Genomic DNA, 21,049 nt, shown 5'->3' with positions numbered 1-21,049 from the left:
CAACCACTTTCCCTTTGATTGACAAGAGAACTGCCATCTGTTTCCATGGACAATACCAACTCAGGACAATGGAGATTGATCACTGATTGTATTTCCACCAGTCTGGGTACATTTCTGTTAAATTATGAATTCCCCATTGGGCCTATGTCTTTGATACAGAATGCTGTTTGCTATCTGTTGGTTTCCGTCTCCCCTCAGAGACTCGAGCTGGCCGGAGCCTTGGTGTCTGTCTCTGCCAAACCGCATGTCATTCTCGGGAATCGGGTGTGATTCTTTTCTCACTTGTTGAATGGTCACGTTTTCCAAGCGTGACAGAGAGAGAGAGAGAGAGAGAGAGAGAGAGAGAGAGAGAGAGAGAGAGAGAGAGAGAGAGAGAGAGAGAGAGAGAGAGAGAGAGAGTGCTCACTCAAAGTGATGCTGGGCATCTCTCACACATTTGTTTGTTTCCTCTTTGTCATAAAACTAAGTAGTCGCCATAAGCTGTAAAGCGGAGACTTCTAAGGTCTACAAGCCTGTGCGATGTGCTTCACAAAATGTCACACAAAAAGCTCGAATAATTGCAGTTTGAAATATATAAATCAATGAGATGTATAAGGCTATTGTGTGGCTGTACAACACAGTAGATTCATCAAAATCACTGTGCTTAATGAGAAAATATGTTACAACAAAACAAAAATCTTCTGAGCTGCTTTTATCTTGTTCGTCATGTTGAAATGGTGAAATAACATTCCCCGTCTTGAAATCAGTAAGTGCCAGTGGTGACAAATATAAATCTATTGGGCCTAGTTATTTGATGAGTCACACTTGCCGCCAGTCAGGCATCATTTAAATACCAGCGGTTCGCATTATTAGTCCACTACACGTCAAGCATACTTTGCATTACTGCCAACCATTTTCCAAATCATACCGTAATTGATGTCCAACCTTTCAGGCAGCCATTTGTTTCTGGTAATTTCAATACGGTGCGACACTCAATTATCAGAGGCTTTTTTTTTTTTTTTTTAAATCAAAAAATGAGAATGAGGATGTCCAGTAGCATAACATCTCAGTACAGTGCAGACTTGTAGCAGAGCTGAGCTGCTGTTTGTGGCTTTTTCATTTCGCCGGGCTGAGAACCTCTGCTAACTCGTCAAAGATAGTTTCTTCGGTCAAAAGAAACTGTTATAATAATCTCCGCCACTACTGTGTATTTCTAACGGCTTACTTCGGCCTCTAAAACAGTTTTCCCTTCTCACTGCTCATTCCACAACACCGATTTGTAACAATGGCAACGTGGCTCTTCATTAAGAGTTAGCCTGAGGGTTGGGAGGCTAACTAATCTAAGAGCAAAATTAAGACTGGCTTAACGCTACAGACCACAATGCAGCTGACGATCCAATCTCGGATACATACCCAATAGTCTATTACTATACAGCCATAACATAACTTTGACAAAGAATGACAGTGATGAAATGTGTACTGTGATGGATTGAAAGAAGTCTCTTTAAATAGATTTTTATACCGTTCTGAGAGAAAAAGACCCAAATCTCAACAAGTGTAGGATGATTTGGATTACAAGCATTCAAGCTACACAGTTTGTAGCTGATGAGAAAATGTTATACAGCCACCAGTAAACGTGTAATTGCATTTCAACCTGTAAGCACTGTGTCAGGCACTTAGAGAGAGCTGTCTTCAGTCACTTCAGACAGCTGCTGTATTGATTAAACCACTCCACTCTAACAACCCCCTACTCTAATTACCTATTCCACGGGAAGATATTCGGTACTTGTCCTACCTGCTGGTGTCAGCGGAGGTAATGGCGATGAGTGGCGGGGTGCGTAGTGACAGTGTTGTGGGCCGTGGTGGAACAGTGACCGTGTCCGGTTCTGGCTTGCGATCAAGGTAGTACTGCTCTGCCTGTCTGAAGGCCAAAGGGGGCAACTGGACCGTCCGGCAAGACAGCCTCCGCACCAGGAAGGGCTCCATGCAGTTGACTGGCCCCGGCTCGGGGGAGTCGGATGAATCATCGGACACCTGGATGAGGAGAAAAGAAGCTTGGGTGAATTCGGGAATTCGAGGAAAAGAATCAACCAAATCAGAAACAGAATGCAGAGATTCTTCACAGAAGACAGGAAGTCTCCGAAGGGGGGGGCGGCGGTAGCTCAATACATTGGAAACCGGAGGGTGGCCGGCTCAAGTCGCCACGCAGGCCAAGTACGGAGTGTGGACTAGCAGCTCACTGCTGGCCGGACATGTTAAGAACTATATAGCGCAGGTCGGTAGTTAAAATACGTCCACCCAGAGGGCTGGGTTGGATGCCATCATCATTTCCATAGAACAGTCACACAGGTCACACAGACAAAGTTAGCAGCTGGCTGGTGGACATAGTGGAGCATTTAGCTAGCAGCTTAAGTTTAGTCCAAAATTATACTTGTGAAGACTTGTTACCAAAGCATAGCGATAAAGAGACTCAATACTGGACTCACATTCACCCAGTGGTCAGAAGTAGGACTCCAAATTGATCCTGAAAATAGCCAGTTGTTAGCTAACATGTTAGCCATACGGTAACTTCAGTGCTCTACATTTTCACTTAGTCTGGCTGATTAGACAGCTCGTTGCAGCTGTGCAGATTCCCAAACTTCATCAACCAATGAGAACGATGAGAGCGTTACCTCTCACCCGCTAACGGGAGGGTCTGACAGATGTCAATCAAGCAGAGCCTCTACAGCCTCCTGACAGTCCTAATCAAGCAAATAAGTGGAAACACCTGTGTACAGTAGGTAGGCCTTTTTTTTCTCTTCATTATACCATATACTTTTAAAATATATTTTCTGTAACATAGTTACCGCTGAACCACAAACCGCCGACACAAAGCAGCATCACGCGTTTCCCTCTCTTTTTAGCATCGTCACAAGATGCTCTCAAAGAGAACACACATATTATATTTTACTACACAGCCTGTTTTTCTCATTTAAGTTCACAAATGAGGTGAAGTCATTTTTCTCATGTATCTTTACGTCTGTACTCAAGTAACATTTGGACTCAAACCTCCTCTGGGAGGCTCGGACGGTCTCAACAATGAAGTTGCTAACTTGGTGAAGTTGCTTTGTCTTTTGGGCAAACATCATATTCACAAGGTCACACACAAGTCTATTTGAATATACTGTATGTCTGGATCAAGTATTTGCATTGTACAGTTTATTGTTTCTTTGTTTCCCCACTGGGTGTCCATTTAGGCTAGCCTGTGCATTTTGTAACCATCAATACTAGTTTGGCTATGACCGGTCCAGTGTTAGTTTTAAGTGCTTTTATACTTTTCAGTTTTTTCTTACTGCAAATTATTCTTTGCTTTCCCATCTTGAAATTGGAAATGAATTTGCATTTTATTTTACTTCATTTGCATTTTATTGATTTGAGAACATTATTTGCACAAAAGAAATTTACATCTTAATTTACCTCTTGCGTGTGACTGTATAAATGGTTTATGTACTTCAAATTTCTGTGTGCATCACATTAGTCATTAATGAGAGAATAATCAGATGCGTCATGGGGAAAACATAACTGTGTTATTAACAAGATTATAATGCTTTTAGGAGGAAAGATGATGTCAGGGCATAATGTGTTGAATAATAAATTGCCAAGAAAGAAACAAATGCAATGAATATGAGTAACTCTTGTTGTTGAGGACTTAACAGAAGTTAAAATGGAGTCCTTTAAAGAAAGTCACTTGAGGAAAAGTGGCAGAGTGAAAATACCACATCACATCGGGTCAAGAGAGAAGAATAGAAATATCTAACGATTGGAATTTCAGCGAGTGATAAGAGCGATGTGAAAGCTGGGACTGTGTACGTCTGATGTGAGACCAGCGTCAGAGGAGAGAATGTAATTCTACAGTAGCAAGTCAACGTGGAGGAAACACGTCAGGTAGTCAATATCAGAGTCGTTGGTTCTGATGCAGTGAGAGCAGCAGCACTCTCCTCTAAGCCAAGACTGCTTCAAGGACATTATAGTCAAACTTTTCTCTGAATGTAAGCACCTGGAAATCCATTAGCAGTTATTTTGGCAAAGACCAAACACATTACCTAATGGAAATGACTAGTTTCAAAATGCACGCACAATACACAAAGATTCAGCCGGACAATGGTGGAAAGAAGAACCTTTAATTCTGTGTTGTTTTTCTGGTGCACTGTCCTTGGGGGAGAGCACAGAGGTAATCAGACATTTGCGTATTGAGTGGTTCCAGGAGTATCTTTGATTCAGGACACAAACACACAGGATTGTAGTGACCTGGGGAGACCGCGTGATAAACTGAGGCTGATTCTGTGCCATTAATCTTGCTGCGAACCATGAGGAGGCTTCATTTGCTCTGCATGAATGACAAGGCCTCCCCATCAAATATGGCTCAACCGTTAACGTTTTGTATTCCACATAGCTCTTCTACAGGTGATAGCCCTACATTATATGCTTTTTTTTCCAATGAGTATAGCTGAGACCTCACGAAAACAGAAGCGCAGTCATGCATAATAGCATCTTTACCGTTTCCCCTACGTAGAGCAGTCACTGTGTACTGTGTTATGTTTATTCATGAAAAAAATCCAATGCTCTAGGTTCAACAAAAACACTTTGGTCTGTTTTGCAAATGTAACACATAACGCATAAACGGCGACGTGCCAGAGCCAAGCCAACGAGCATTTGCCACTGATCTGGGGCTGTCGCTCCAAACGTGTATAAAAAGTTTATAAAAACTACTAAACTATTACCGTTACTTGATCAGTGGGCCTAAGCTTCATACGACGACGCTCTGGGAGTGAATTTTAGCCTTACTAATAATAATCACTTGACAATAGCAGACTGAAATGAAGTCTCTGATTTCCTTATTTCGGACAATTTTGTGTGTTGCAGATTTCCATACGGTAGATGGTTTTTCTGTGACAAACAGAGGTGCTCAATGCTGTGTGCATGGCCTGGAGCAGCCTGCCGTATAAAAACACCTATCCGCCCTCCAACTGCAAACAAATGAATTATCCTTGTTGGCACCATACGCTGCCCCTTACAGCATTATACGTCTCTATTAGACCAGCAGGACCTCTGGGAGCCCTGACTTGTGTGTGTGTGTGTGTGTGTGTGTGTGTCTGTTGTGTGCATGTGTCTGTTTGTCTCCCCTTCCTCCCTCTTTGTCGTGACTGTTCAGCCTCACCCACCATCGTGCGGCAAAAACACCTCACCTCACTCCCCCCCCCCTCCCTGCCCGTCCACCCTTGCATCCATCAAGATGCCAATCTTCATCCAGGAAGTCATTGAGCCTTTCATTCCTACATAATTACCAGTATTAGACTCATTGCTACGGACGGTTGCTTACAGAGGAGAACGAGGGAGCCAGCATGATTAACCCTCACTTTTCATCAGGCTGAAATTAAAGCAAATGAATAATGGATCTAATGACTCAATGAAGTTATGTCACTATTAACCATAATGCTTTTTTTGACAGTGTATTCACAGGCTACGGAACAATTTATGTAATGGCCCTTTGCTCTTTTAGTTTCTGGTTACTACTGATGTACTTGCATTGTATTTGATGCACGACTCTTATTAGATAACTAGTAAATCACTCTATGAATGAGGTAGAAAGTTATATCCATTATTGCTTGCCTTTTGTTCATCACTTGATTTTACGTCCTTCCATTTGTCAGTAAAAAGGAGATCAGAATATTCTTAGTAGCAAAGAGTCTTTCCCGTCATCAACTCTCCTTTACAGAAATACTCCCAAATAAAGGTTTACAGTTTTAGTTAGTTAGTTAGTGTCCAGTGGTGTTTCTTCCTATAACTATACTTATCATCTAAGGAATGATAAAACAATAAAAACAACGCAAATAATATGAAATCAAATCGAATTAATACAGCGAGAGGTTTGAATCAGAGGATCTAAGGCTGTTTTAGCCATGCCGGACAGATGAGGTGTGATTTAAAGAGAACGAATAAAAATAATTTCATAATAAATTACACACAAATAACCAATATCGAGATTTCAAGATTGTGCTCTCTGTCTGGTTTTCTTCAAAACATGTTTTGCTGTGTTCTGTACCAGCTGTAACTGACCAAAAGCTTTCTTAGACACCCCAGACTGAAGAGGGTTACAGTAGTCCCGCCTCCTGCACGGGTGAGACGTATGACACAAGAGACGGCCGAGAGTACAAAGGTGAGGACATCCAACTGTGTGTGTGCGTGTGTGTGTGTGTGTGTGTGTGTGTGTGTGTGTGTGTGTGTGTGCGTGCGCGTGTGATTTCCCACTATAGATTATACACACGCCGTCCTTCTTCTTCACTCACTTGTGCTGTCTCTCCTAATGCCTAAAGTGGCCCTTCATGGTAAGTGGGATCAGTGAAAGGTTAATTGGTCTGCTGCGACTCTTCCGTGCTCGCTGTGTACTTCATGTGCCAATGCATTGATGGGTTTGGTCGAGGGCGGGCTGCGGGTCAGATTTGATCAAAATCAGCAGTTGAATTTTCTAAATGTTCTTCTATTTTTTGGTAAGACACAGAGGTTAACAAAAGGAGAGATTCGCTCTGTGTTCGCCATAGTTAATATATAGTCATATTAACATCAGCGCTGTGTGTTGGTTCAAAACATAGGAACAGACAGATTGAATTGATTGACAGATTTATTGTTTGTATTTGTATGTTTCAATTTTACAGGACAAAAAGGCTTTCAGCCAGAGGTCCAACTCCAACTGGATTTGCTGGAGTGTAAACTTTCCCAAATCCAACAGAGAGCAGGAAGAAGCCTCTGATATTCTAGCACCCAAGACCAGCTCCAAAGAAGTGGAGGTTCCATTGTTTTTCTAACATAACCTCACAAAATACTACAATGCGGTAAGCTAATGACACGCTTTCTGGTTGCTATTCTAAGTCTATTGATCTTCGACTGTCACCATCTTGTTTTTTTGGCCATTGATATCACGGTTTTCTGGAACCCAAAGTGACGAGAGGGTGGAGCTAAGTACAACACTGAATAAGACATTTTAGGCAGACAAAATGTTATAATTAACTGTCATGAATTGAAATCACACTGTGAAAGGGTTAAAGTTAGACAGAAACATGGACACCTCCCAGACTGGACAACGCTGCGGTAGCAACCTGTCAATCCCAAGATAACCACTCCCTAAAGCCAACCCTGGTTTATCGTCTATTTTACTATAAATTGGACCATAATTTACTAAATGAACATTATGGTATATTGAAGAAGACTTGAAACTAGCGATCGACTCCTTAAGCTCATGTTTAAAATGTTTACTGAGGTAATAAATCAAGTGAAAGTAGAGTCATTTTCTCGTAGACATCTATACAATCAGACTTCTTTTTCGCTACCAGAGGAGTCGCCCCCTGCTGGTCATTAGATAGAATGCAAGTTTAAGGCACTTCTGCATTGGCTTCGCTTTTCAGATCTTCCAAATCGTGATCAAGAATTGCGTTGTCTGAATTGACCATGACAAGCACATGCTGACTCAACTTTCTCAGAAAATCTGATGCGAAATATTTTGAGGAAATATCATTTGAAGATTGCGGTTTTGTTTTTACATCACACTTTGCATTACCACTCAGTTAATTGCAATTAACAAATTTGTACATGGAAATCTTTTTTTCCACGAGAATTTCACTTGAAACTGTTTAAGTATTTAATTCACACAGGAGTACACAACAATAGTCTTTACCACGTGGTCAATTCATACAGACTATTTATTTATTGAACTACCAGAAAACATGCTATACTGTGGTATATGTCGTTATCGAGATACGAAATGACCTCGCTATATAGGAATAGAAGACTTTGGCCAAATCGCAGAGCCCTACTTTAGAAGGTCTTAAAAAAACATGATCTGACAACTGGGGAAAGGTTTAGCAAACAGCCAATTTAGCGTATTTGAACTAGCTACCAGGCGTAGATACGCAGTAGTAATACGGTCAGTATATGATGCCAGGCATCAGCAGATTCAGGCAGCTTCCATTCAGCAGTCAGAAAAGAATCCCACATCTAAACTCTTCAGAGATTTACGATTGTTTGTGCTGTAGAGAAAGTGACCCTTCAGTACTATACTCAGCTGTGAGACACAATGACACATTCCCCTTATGTTGTGGGGAAGAAGTACTTCATTTACTTCAGAAAGACGTGGTTTCAGTGGGTATTTAATCTGGCTGTGGTTGCCGAGAGAGTAAATAAATCATTACATAAATGAGTACTGTTACTTGAGCCCTTAGGGTGCTGTCACACCAGCAGTTTAGTTCATTTGGTCGAACAAGAGAAAAAAATGATACACTGGTGCTTTTTAGCACTGGTACGATTCCTGGTCAAACCAAGAGTAAACATGAAGTTATGCAGACTGACAGGAGACTTGTTGATTGGGCAGTTTTTGACGATTTTATCCTGAATCGTCAGCACATCATCAGGACCCACAAGGGGAAATTAAAGTCACGCTTATGATGTGATGTAGATTTATGTTCTTTACATTACTAAGTGCTTATAAGAATTAGTAGTATCATTAGACTGCAAATTGACCATGGTATGACGAATAATGGTAAAGACAGAACTGTACAAAAGCACCTTGGCATGCTCCCAGGTGACTGACGCGATCACATAGTGCCGACATGAGGCGTATTACTGTGGGATTGCTGTCACACGCTTTTTAAGGGAGTTAATGAACCGACAAAGTAGGCTACACAGAGCGAGTCCTTTAACACCACCCCAGACGAACCTTACTAACCGGGCACAACGCACCTGAGTTCACTTTGACCGAGCCAAACGGGTTGGATGTGAAAGCACCCTTAGAGAGAAAATCTGATAGAGAAGAGTTACTGCGAGGACAAAGAGGTAAAAAGTTTGCTTAAACAGCCTGAGGATACTCTGATCATGACAGCGCATCAATATACCAACTGAAATCTCTGTGCCCATTAAAAAATAGGTCTTTTGCCTTTTTGAGGGCCAGCGAAGACACAAGGCTTGAGAAAAACACAACGCACACTGAATTGGAATTTATTTGACCAAAAAAAAAAAGATTCACCACTTTTTCTTCTGGGGAGTTGTAGCCTTTGATGAAGACTATTGATGTGAGGCTTCTTAGATATGCAGGTGGTTCAATATTGGCTTCAGGTATTTTCCCCCACATGCAGCTCTCATTTATTCATGTAAGGACTGACAGGCGGCCACCTCTCCTCTCCGCTCATCTTGCTACATTCCCTTCATCCTAACTGATTCCTCTTCTTGTCTCTCTTCTTGTCTTGTCTCTGACTTTGTGATTTGGACTCATTTTCACTGTTCCACCATTCTAATGGTCCTGCTGCACATCAAACATCCGGCGTCTCTGCTTACCGTCCGTCTCCACTTTTCAGCTACATCACTGCATGGGGTTCAAACTGTGACATGACGATCTGCTATTAAAGGTTTCAGAGTTACGCCCTCCTTTATCATTTTGTCAGCAAACGATGCCAACCCTTTTTCATGAACTGAATTTTTCATTAGCACCTTTTTTTTTGTGTTGACCTTTTGGGAGATTAAGATGGCACATCGGTTGGGCATTGCTTGGCCTTTTCATTTTTGGTACAAGTTCAAAGCCAAAACAGCATCTGGACAAGGCCTCAGCCCTGTCGGCTTTTTTTTTTGTTGCTTTATGACAATTGGGCCCATATAGACACGACACCACAGAAAGACGGCGGTGTGAAATCATCAGTAGGCAGTACATGTGTCGGGGTCGTGAAGAGCTCGCTTCCTTGATGCATCTTTCTCTACCTTTCCGCAGTTTATCCCTCACCGTCCGAATGTTGGAGCGCCGCGGCGAGCAGAGCATATCCTCACCATTTCAGTTTCTGATGACATGTCATGTTACATCATTTTACACTTCAAGTCAGGATCCATGTTGATGACATGTTCCAAAAAAAAACAGCTGTATTGATCTTGGATCAGGTCACAGGAACACACCAACACTTCAGAATCAAGTGGGGAATGCACCATCATCGCTTCTACCAAGTGGGCTATTGCACTATACTCAGTATGTGCAACCCTTCTTCGTCAGTGCCATTATCATTCATCTCTGTGCTCTGAATTTATTGATCGATTTTTACCAAAGAATGAATCTCAAATGGATTCGGGGTAAAGCCTGGCGGCCACGAGAGAAGTGGCTGGGATGGAACTTAACACAGACAAAGCTGGGGAAGGAAGAGAGAGGGAAAGAGAGAGGCGATGAAAAAGAATGATTGCCAGTGGATGGGATGCAGTAAATCACCTGGTTGAAAAAACAATTTAGTCCTTCCATTTATCTGCCGCCTCATAGGCAGCTCTCGGCTCTCTGGAGGCTTACGCTACATTTTTAACAACGGAAAGAGAAGGAGGTTTTTTATCTACAATCTGCCCTGCTCTGCCTGAATCCTATTGGCTCCAAAGAGATCTCACACTGTACGCAACCTGATTTATTTAGGCAAACTCGATATCCGTGGCTCGCGTTACTCTGCAATCTGAACGTCTCCATGAGTCACGAGTTTGCTTGGCACATGATGGTAACAGGGTTGCCTCAACAACACGGGTTTATCTATCTCTGGTGAGAGCTACTGGTATTTACAACCACGGTGTGCGGTTTTACTGCCTGATCAGATGGTTCGCTTAGCTGTAAAACACAGTATACCGTGAGGTAGTAAAAATTAACTCAGTTCATCTCCTACAGTACACAGTGCTCACAGCTTCACAGCAGATTTATTAAGGTCAGGGGGGTGAAGAAAAGAGGGGTAGTGTGCTGAGAATACTGTACCGTTTCAGTACTTTTTGCCTTGTATTTACATCATGAATAATTCACTTAATAATCAAATGAACAGACATACGTGAATAGTATGGCTCATGGGGTTCATGGGAAGAGACATACAGTAAAATATAAGGTATAGATAAAACATGGGGGACTATATAAAATGGTTTCTTTTTCACGCCTGTAAGTAACATAACATTTCTGTGGATTTACAGAGAGAGGGAAAAGCAGCAAGAGGATAACACAGTGAGGTAATCTAGATGATCCCTGGGAGCGGTAGTAAATTGTTTAGACCTTTCGTGGTTCTCTAAAAGGTCTTAATCAATCATCAGAAAACCTCAGTTTCATTGCAAATTTACTGTGTGAAATACAGGAGGTGTGCACAGCTGCACCACATGTGGCAGTAGTGTTATTTACTTTCCTTTGTGTGGGATATCAGAAATCTCCTCTGCTAAGTGTCTGCTGCGCACTGTTATATGCAAATTGGTTGTCTATTCTTAGAAATTCATGGCATACATTAAGTCATGGGTGGTTTTTTTTCTCATTTTCTATCGCAAGTACGCTGTCTTACATTTCCCTTCATATTTGCATCACTCCTTGGGTAGCACAATTTCAATAAACATGCAAATTTTGATTTTGATGTGACATAGCATGCCTAAGATACAATATGTCCGCTTCGAATGCGGTTGCAAACAGTGTCCAATTTCGCAGCATGATAGCGGGATATGATCGTTTGTAAAAAAAAAAAAAAAAAAAAAAGAGAGTGGCACATATCTTCTCGTTTCCTATTAATCCCAGCGGGAAAAGTGACAGAAATGAGACCCGACAAAAGATTAAGTGTGGAGAAAACTAGCAGGACGCACGATAAGGAAGAACAATGGTGCACTGAAGTGTCAAATTGGAGGTGAGGGAGATGAATCAATTTGTTTCAAAGAGCCCCCCGTCTCTCAAGTAGCCTGAGACCGGGAGAAGATATGTCTGGCAGTGACAAGACCTGGAGTCTTACCCGACTTCGGGCATGGATCTGTGACGAAATTAGATGAAATTCCCCGGGAGGCATCCCAAACCTACGGGGTGGGGGGGGGGGGGATGCAGCGGACACAGAAGGAGATGCTAGATAACACTTGATATTGACATTTCCTGTATATTCTCATCTGCGCAAAGGGCCAGGGTCATTGTAAAACAAAGATATGAAGTGCAGCCGACTCTGAGCTGCAGATAAAGCGTCAAGTGTCTGGATTTTTTTTTTTTTGTAAAGAGAAAGTGAGACAGAAAGATAGCGCTGCCAAACACCGTATACGCAAGATTGATCGCACTTTAAATGCAGTCAACAGGCTGTGAAATGAGACACGGTGAGCGGGTGGTAATGTTTCTGTCCACAAGTTGTAGCGGAATAGAAAAATATTGGGCCTGCCTCTCTCTCTCTCTCTCTTTCTCTCTCTCTCTCTCTCTCTCTCTCACTGTGTGCTTAAATGATGCCTTTACAGTAAGTGGAGGACAGATCCCGACAAGTGTGTGTGGACCAGATACATAAAACAAATTGGCCCCATCGAGTTTTTTGGCAGACTTGAGGGGAAAAACACACACAATTTCTCTGAGTGGCCGAGTATGTCCTCAGTGTGGAGCTGCCTGCTAATCTAATTACATGTTTCAAATATGCCGTAGATTGCTCCGCTGTCTCATGAATAAATAAGCCGGCAGATAAGCAGTGGCTCAAAAACAATTAACAATGTTTGCACTGGCCCTGTCAAATCAGTGATAAGAGGACGGCTATCATCAGGTTCATTGAAACTTCTGTGTATGATGCAAAAAATGGGTAGAAAATGAGAGAAGGGTAGAATAAGAGGAGTGCTAAAAAAAAAGGAAAAAAAAGCTCTTCCTCCCTGAGCTGAGATATTAAAAAAAAGAAAGCTTGGGTTTTATTGTTTTAGATAAGTGGTACATGTCTTTAATGCTGCCTTCAAATCCTGAAGGGAATACCAACTAGTGTTAAAAGCCCATCTTTTGGGGAATTGAATTGAGAGTGTTTTTAAAAAAAATAAATATGTAAAGATGTCTGTTTGAGGGAATTATGTAAATCATTACTTGTTGTCCAAGCTCTTTATTCCATTATCCCTCGTCCATTTTCTTTATTTGATCTCCTGCAGCTGGCTCTCATCCCGCTCATCCTTCAGTCACTTTTTCCGCTTCTCTGATAATGTTCCCCTCCTCTGATCCTGTTCAATCTAATTTCCCAGCTCTTTTTCATTTAATATCTTGTCATCCACTTCCCCTCTCCTCATCCCGCCAGCCCACACCTGTATGTGCCGAGCGTCGACTGGCTTTACTGCTGATTAATGTGACTTTGAGTCATCAAATAAGCTGAATCCTCCTCCATCTTTGCACTCTTCCCATGCATTAAATCCCTAAACGGCATCTTCCCTGTACCCCCCCCCCCCCTTCACCTCACTCAGAACCTGCTCCCCTCACCCTCGAGGTCGGAGCGGTCCAAACACACGGCCCCCGATGTTCCCCTGCTGGGCTCTAATTGGCGATCAAGATGTGCGCGGGAAGTAGACAGAGCAGCGCTTCGCCCATTTCTATTCGCTCATCGCATTCACGGGGCCCACAGTCACATCTGCGTAACCATGGTGATGCTGATAAGGTGACTCATGACTATTCATCAATAGGCGCCGCCTGATTGGACAGCCCCCCGAGAGCCTTGCAAAACGTATTCATCTGCGCAGCCTGTGTCCCTGCTCTACCTCGATATGCCCCTCGAGGATGAGGGAGCATCTCCGCTGCTCTCAGTTTGTTTTTCACATTCACTTCTTGTCTTAAACCCCCCCCCCCCCCCCCCCACTCTTGTCTCTAATTACCTGTCCTCTCTTGATGTCCCACCCATTCCTCGAGCGACACTTGTCGCTCCTCTCCGCCCCCTTGCCCTGCTCTCTTCACTCCGTCTTAACTGACGAGGGCAGTAATAGCAGGCACATCTGACATGAATTAACTCGACTCGCCAAATCTCACTACCGCTTCCCACTAACAACGAAGGGAGAAAACAGTCACAATTACATTATTTTTCCCCAGGACATTTTTTGTTTTTTTTTTGTAATGTGCAGTTGTGTAATTTTAAAATTGAATACCTCTTCAGTGTGACTCATCAATCAGTTTTTTTTTTTTCCATTAGTCGTGATCTTATTCCATTTTAAAAGGTAATTTGTAACTGTCACTGTTGTTGTTTCTGCAGCTCTTTTTAATAGTATGCCAGTGGGGCCACATGCTTTTTGTTTAAATGTAATGTTATGCATCAGCCTGAGCAGTCTACCTTCTAGGCAATCATGTCCTCTGGCTTCAGCGTTTCCCCACAGGAGAGACAAAGAGTTCATCAACATCAATTTAGATTTTCTGAAAGCAGCGCTGAATATAACACCGATTTAATATCATTAACGTCCGATTTGTACATCAATATCCCACGGAGCTACAGCAAAATGCATTTGAAATGTAAAGCTGATAATAATACGGTTTCTATACCGGCAAAGTCAAGGTGGACCAGGTGGCAAACTTACAGCAGTCTTTCAAAGGGAAATACCCCATCTGCATGCTTAACGCATTTCCTCTCTGACGTCAGCCAATTCGAAAAGACTCGCACACTGGCCCTATTTGGACGTCGACTCAAGGTCAACAACCAAGGGGTGTGATGGAATATCTTATTCATGCACGGTGTGGAAAATAAGCTCGATAGTGTCTGTAGTGCTCTATCCGAGCTCCATCTCTCCTGGAACACAGCAGCTCTGACCTCTCAAGTTGTTTGTTAGGATTTCCAGAAACCTGCTTATTAAATCCAGATGGATAGTGGTGGGTGACGGACAGCTTGCACGCAACTCCGACGACATCATGCAAGTGCCCAGATACAGTCGCTAAGATGTTGCTGGTGGCTGTTGTGGGGGATGGGTGATAACGGAGATTTTTAAACTCGAGTGCTCATTGTATAAGATGGTGCTATAAATACTACGGTTGACAGTATTGGATACTAACATCAAAGATGAAACCATTCAAATTGTTGGTTGTCATGTATGCTCACCAAGCATGTGTATGCTAAAAGACTAAATGGACTTTTATCTTAAATCTCACCTGAATCATTCAACGGACGAAGCCTTTTTTTGACTTCTTTCTACAGCTAATGGTAACGTACCTGACGTTATTTTGCTTCGTTTAAATTCTGCTTCACGGAGGCCTCTTCGTTTGTATTCTAGGTATGGAGAAACCATCTGTCCTTCTATACACAATAAAGATTCCACCTCACTTATCCCGGGATGTCCATGCGAAATAGCCCAATTAAAATCATTCTAGTGAGCAGCACCACTAATGGTCAAAACTGGTGTGTAATTCCCCGAAATTATCGGGTCGCTCTATAATTAGAAGTGCTACCCAAACTTAAATAATCATGGGATCCATAAATGCCAGACATATAATCTGAATCAGGACATCTGCAAGACGTATACGAAGCCTTTACATAATTACAAATAATGGAGAACAATAGAAGACATAACAATGACCGTCAAGATGTAGAGTTATGTGTAGATGAAAGATGAAAGGATGTAAAGGGAAAAATAAATAAAAAACAAAAGCTGGTGTTCACTTACAATGTCCCGCTGGCTGTCGTCCCCGGACCGCTCATTCTCTTGCATGGTGCGTGCCACCTCTGAAAACAGGCAGGCTTCCGTCGCACAGAGATAATCGGAGAGGGCCAATCAGCAAAAGAATACAAAAGAAAAGAAAAAACATTTTGTGAGGAGCCGGCCCATCTCATTTCCAGACTTGGCATGTAAACTGTAAAATAAAGTAAATCAAACGTTCTGTTGGATTTACATGGATGAAAAAATGAGTTTTTAACTAAATGAAAAATCTGTGAAGAATTCATATGCAGTGTATGGGTTATTTTGAAATGTGTTGGTTATTGTTTTCAAGCAAGACATCTTGACAGGCTGAGGTAACTTCATGCCACCTCCCAGGGGCTTTGTGGTTTGAGAATATGAAAGCTTTGATCTCCTAGACAACCAGGCACTAGTGCGTGTGCGTGTGTGTGTGTGCGCGTGTGTGTGTGTTGAGAAAGAAGCCATGCTGGGATTTACCGGCCTACTATATGCATTAGGGTGTAAAAGGTAAAGGTCAGTGAATTATCAGCCAGAGTTACACAACCCTGTTCTGTTTACCTGGCTTAATAACCCCGAGCCTACACCTGCCTGTATCTCTCATCTCTCTCTCTCTCTCTCTCTCACTCTGACACACACACACACACACACACACACACACACACAAAGACAGAAAGATCAAGTGTGCTGAACTGGATGTCCACAACCGTTCGCAGAGTGTAAAGTGTTGAGACATGCGGAAAAACCCCATAGATCCACAAAGAAGTAAATAATCCGATTCCTGGTGGGGTTTGATTGGAGCGCAAACAGACAGCCTGCTGTTCAGGCTTTCATGTCACGTCTAGATTTGTCTTGTTGTTATCAACCAGCGAGAAGTATCAAGGAAGTAAGAAGACAATTTGCCGCTCCTCATTTTGCTCTAGCTCCTGCCCTGTATCTTTCTATCAGGTTGTGTGTGAATGCGCATAATGCCGACCCTGAATAATACATTTTCCCTCCCTGCTTTTTTTACTAAATACGCCTTCATTTGTATCTTCCGTGAGCTCAGAAACAACACCATCTCCGCATTATCCCTGTCTACCAGGACTCATCAGCAACACTGGATGCACTGTGAATGAGAGAACAGCAAAATGGGTAACACATTATCCTCCACCCCGGTCTGTTAGCTCGGGCCCATCTCTACTAAACAGATACGGAGCGACAGCTCGACCAGTTAATAACGGCAGACAGAAAAACAGACAGAGCTAGGCTATGAGGAGAGGAGAGGAGAGGAGAGGAGAGGAGAGGAGAGGAGAGGAGAGGAGAGGAGAGGGATTGGTTATGACATGGTGCACAGGCTTTGCGTGATGTTAATGTTGCTTAAAGAACACCATGTGCATCACTCTGCAGTGGCTGGAATACATGCACAGCACCAAGAATACACATGCACATATATTAGACACACATTGGTAAAGTAAATAGCGCCTGCATTCCTCGTTGTCAGAGTTTTCTTAGCATACTATCCTCCACCGCTGTTTATCAAAGCGGCATCCAACAGTCACACCATATCATGTTTACTTTGCAAGTATTTACACATTTAGTTACACCTCTGGGTTTATTATTTTGACCTCAAAGTGGTCGCAAATGTACATGAACTGCAAATAAAAAACAAGATGTAGGAATATACAAAGAATTGTGCATAATTTCCGGTATTCACAAATGCGTGTTCCAATCTACGCACAAATACCAAGCAATTTGAACACATGTGAAATAGTTTTACTAGAGTCAACATTAATATTTTACATAGAGATTTTAAGTTCAACTACACAAATCTGATCCTATTTGGCCTTTGAAAAGCTACCTGCGTACACAATTGTCTTAAATTGTTTGACTATTATATTATTATTAATTTGTCTTTTGCATTTACACTGCCTGGCCAAAAAAAAGGTCGCCACCAAAAAAAAAGGTCACACACTCTAATATTTCGTTGGACCGCCTTTAGCTTTGATTACGGCACGCATTCGCCGTGGCATTGTTTCGATAAGCTTCTGCAATGTCACAAGATGTATTTCCATCCAGTGTTGCATTAATTTCTCACCAAGATCTTGTATTGATGACGGTAGAGTCTGACCGCTGCGCAAAGCCTTCTCCAGCACATCCCAAAGATTGTCAATGGGGTTAAGGTCTGGACTCTGTGGTGGCCAATCCATGTGTGAAAATGATGTCTCATGCTCCCTGAACCACTCTTTCACAATTTGAGCCCGATGAATCCTGGCACTGTCATCTTGGAATATGCCCGCGCCATCAGGAAAGAAAAAAATCCATTGATGGAATAACCTGGTCATTCAGTATATTCAGGTGGTCAGCTGACCTCATTCTTTGAGCACATACTGTTGCTGAACCTAGACCTGACCAACTGCAGCAACCCCAGATCATAGCACTGCCCCCACAGGCTTGTACAGTAGGCACTAGGCATGATGATCCAGGTGGCGACCTTTTTTTTTGGCCAAGCAGTGTATTTACAGATTGCTCATTGTTAATGCATCGCCTGCTACGTTCGGATAAAGTAACTCTTTATGTGTGGAGTTTCAGCTCCACACAGATCTACAAAACGTATGCTGCGTTTAAATGCTAGTAGAAAAGGGGGACATCTGGGCTTTCGGTGAAGTCATGTATAATCTAAATCGACAGGCTAGCTCATCATCCCTTGATTAGAGCACAACTTTGTACTCTATACAGTAGCGTATGAACGTAAAGTTTAAATAAGGGACTGGTACTAGGTGGTGGACTTGCATCAACATCACCACCATATTGGAGCGGACCGACTAAACACAGGTGCTGCTATTGTTCTGGATAAAAAGCATTATAACGTCTACATTTCTTAACCCATTTCAAATTTGTTTTTGAGCTTATTTAAACCATAGCCTATATTGACATTTATAGGCTACTGTATAGAGTATATGGTTGGTAAATGTATGTCTTCTAATCGAGGGATGTCAAGCTACTCTGTCGATTTATAAAAACGTCTTTCCCACATTGAAATTGAAATTACACACGATTTCCCCGAAAGCCCAGATGTCCCAGGTTTCCACTAAATGCTTGGTATTTGTGTGTAGATTGGAAAGTATTTGTGAATACCTGAAATGATGCACTAATTGTTTCATTTCTACATTTCTAAATCTTAATTGTTATCTCTAGACATTTAGATGTACATATAATACATACTACATAACATATTTGTTACCATTTCGAGGTCAATTTCACTCCGTAAGACTGAAAGGTGCACCAACTTATCACGGCAAGACAATGTGAAAATGTAGATCCTCTTCTGCTGTGAGAGGCTTTGCTGCAGTGGGAGTGTAATCTGCACATAAAGCTGTAATCATCAGCATGGAGCACAAACTAACCTCCGGGCAAACCACAGCCTTGACCTCTGCTCATATGCAGCGCTCTCTGCGAGTGTTAACTGCAATGAGCCATCATGATTAACCACACTTACCGGCTCTGGATATCATAACCGATGTGTCTCAATGGAGCCACCGAAATCCCTTAACATGGCAACAGCGATATTGAAATTTTCAGTCAAACATTTCTTGGCATCTCACACTTCGCCATCCCTCTGCAGTGTTATAATGATGTAAGTCCTCATGATTAAGCTGTCTGCAAAAAAAAAAAAAAAAAAAAAAGCCTTGCTGGCTGTGTTGTACTTGACACATCCTACACGGCTGCACGTCTATTGTAACCGGCGCCTGTTAGGAAAACCCAGTCAATTATTTTGCATTTGTCAAGACTGCAGTTCTGAAACTGTAAACAGCTATTTCAGTCAATCCCGCTCTTCTCTGGTTGCATGTAGCGCTCGACACGGACTGAGAAAACTCTAATTAACGGGTGGAGCGATTTCCTGAACGCGGCGGTGCAGCTGACAATTTGCAACCGGGCAAGAACTCTTGTGTCTTAGTGCAAAACTGTTGTGTCATTATCGGCCACATATAAAAATTGCATCCCGGTCGCTCTAGTTCGACTAAAGGTCTAGCATGGCTGGAAGGAGCTGTTGAAATAGCTGAAATAAACTCTCCCTCTTTCCGTCTCTCGCTGTGTCCTCAGGATGGGCCTCGAGCTCAAATATGATGATTCTCCAAAACAATGTGGATTTCAGCCTTGAGAGCACGAAGCTAATTTAGCAAAAGCTGAATCAGCAGGAGACATGGCGCAGATACAAAGCACACACAGAGAGAGAGAGAGAGAGAAAAAGATGGATAAACAACATCACGCTCTTGATCTCAGCCAGACATTATTATTCACCTTGTTATACTGGATGCTCCTGAAAGCTGCACTGGGGGGGGGGGGGGGTGAAGTATTTTGACATGCAAATTATCAATTAAAACTGCAGCCGATGACCACTCATGCTTTCTAAAATCTTCGCCACCACAGCAATGTGAACTGGGCTGCAAAGATCATTCATGCATCACTGTGACACAAATATATTTGTATGCTGAATGATCAGTCCCATGACACGGCGACACTTCAATAGGATCATTAATCCTCTTTCAATGGCATGGCAGCGTGATTACATCGTTACATCGTGAGACACAATTGTGTCGTTTTAATTGGTAATTTAAAAAAAAACAACTCAAATTGCTCAGAAAGTCTGAATTGATAAGCATTCTGCTCCTGAGAATACGCCAGTGTGGTTATATTAAATGTCAGATGTCTTCATCTGATTACTCTGTATTTGTGTGCAGCCACGTAAACATAGCCAGCATATAGCTGGCAATATGTATTCATTTTTTTCCTCTATAATTTCAATTCAAACTGTAACGTTCATTTTGCACTAAAGTTCTTAATCAAACGGGAAAATACTTTTGATTTGTCAACTATTTGAGTCACGCAATGGTATCCGAACATAGGCTTTACCATGTTGTTGTTTCATATAGAATATGTATTTATTGAGCCGTTAGAAAACGTGGTATATATCGTGATAAGCATCGTTATCGAGATATAAAATAACAGAAGATATCGCCCAGACAATTTACTTTTACTGGTCTCATTGGAGCTTGCCAGCCACCCGCCAGTCAGCAACACCAGAGTTTTGCCGCAAAAACAAAACAAGTGTTTTGTCTATTTCTGTATTGGAGGCAGGAAGCCCTTATTGTATGTGTGTCTGTATGCGTGTGATGAATCAGTGTGGCGGCGCGCCGTGTGCCCACAGCGCAAACCACATGGGGTTGATTTCTGTCTGGGCTCGAGCATTAGTTAGGTTAGGTGCGATTGGACCTACAGAACCCTCTACCTGAGCGATCCAGACGCAAAAACTGCCCTCTGCACGTGCCATGCCTTTCCCCCTGTCCTCTTGATACATTCTCTGTTGGCTTTTTCAATTAACTTCCTGCCATCTTTAGGAGAGCGATGGGAGTTTGTTCTGTGTGATCACATTAGGCGAGCGAGCAAAAATTGAGCTGAGCAATGGTTTCTCCTCACCCGGCAGTAGAAGGTCATGGCTATCTAATGTGCTCTAAATTTCAGCCACTGTGTGAAACGTCTCCTTTTTTTTTTTCTTCTTTTCTTGTTGAGCTCCCACAGCTGCTTATTGAATAATCACTCAAAAGTATCTCAGCCTTTTATTGTAGCCATTCAATCAGCTGAGATGTGCAGGCGCTGTGGCTTTGCTGAAATGGCC

General features: G+C 42.4%; 1 protein-coding gene across 1 annotated transcript in view; it reads right to left on the bottom strand.

Annotated features, from left to right (window-relative positions):
- pde4d (phosphodiesterase 4D, cAMP-specific) overlaps positions 1–21,049 on the bottom strand; it is a 166,324-nt gene that overhangs the window by 132,695 nt on the left and 12,580 nt on the right. Inside the window, exons 2-3 of the mRNA XM_068703327.1 lie at positions 15,385–15,458; positions 1,775–2,013 (exon numbers count right to left, since the gene is read on the bottom strand). Coding sequence (XP_068559428.1) covers positions 1,775–2,013; positions 15,385–15,429 — 284 coding nt within the window. The 5' untranslated portion in view covers positions 15,430–15,458. The remainder of the gene's footprint in view (positions 1–1,774; positions 2,014–15,384; positions 15,459–21,049) is intronic.

The sequence above is a fragment of the Cebidichthys violaceus genome, unplaced genomic scaffold, assembly GCF_023349555.1.
Source record: "Cebidichthys violaceus isolate CVI_PGR_0920_01 unplaced genomic scaffold, fCebVio1.0.p SCAF_9, whole genome shotgun sequence".
Classification (NCBI taxonomy): Eukaryota; Metazoa; Chordata; class Actinopteri; order Perciformes; family Stichaeidae; genus Cebidichthys; species Cebidichthys violaceus.
The sequence above is the reverse complement of the archived record's forward strand: the minus strand, read 5'-3'. Positions and strand labels throughout refer to the sequence as shown.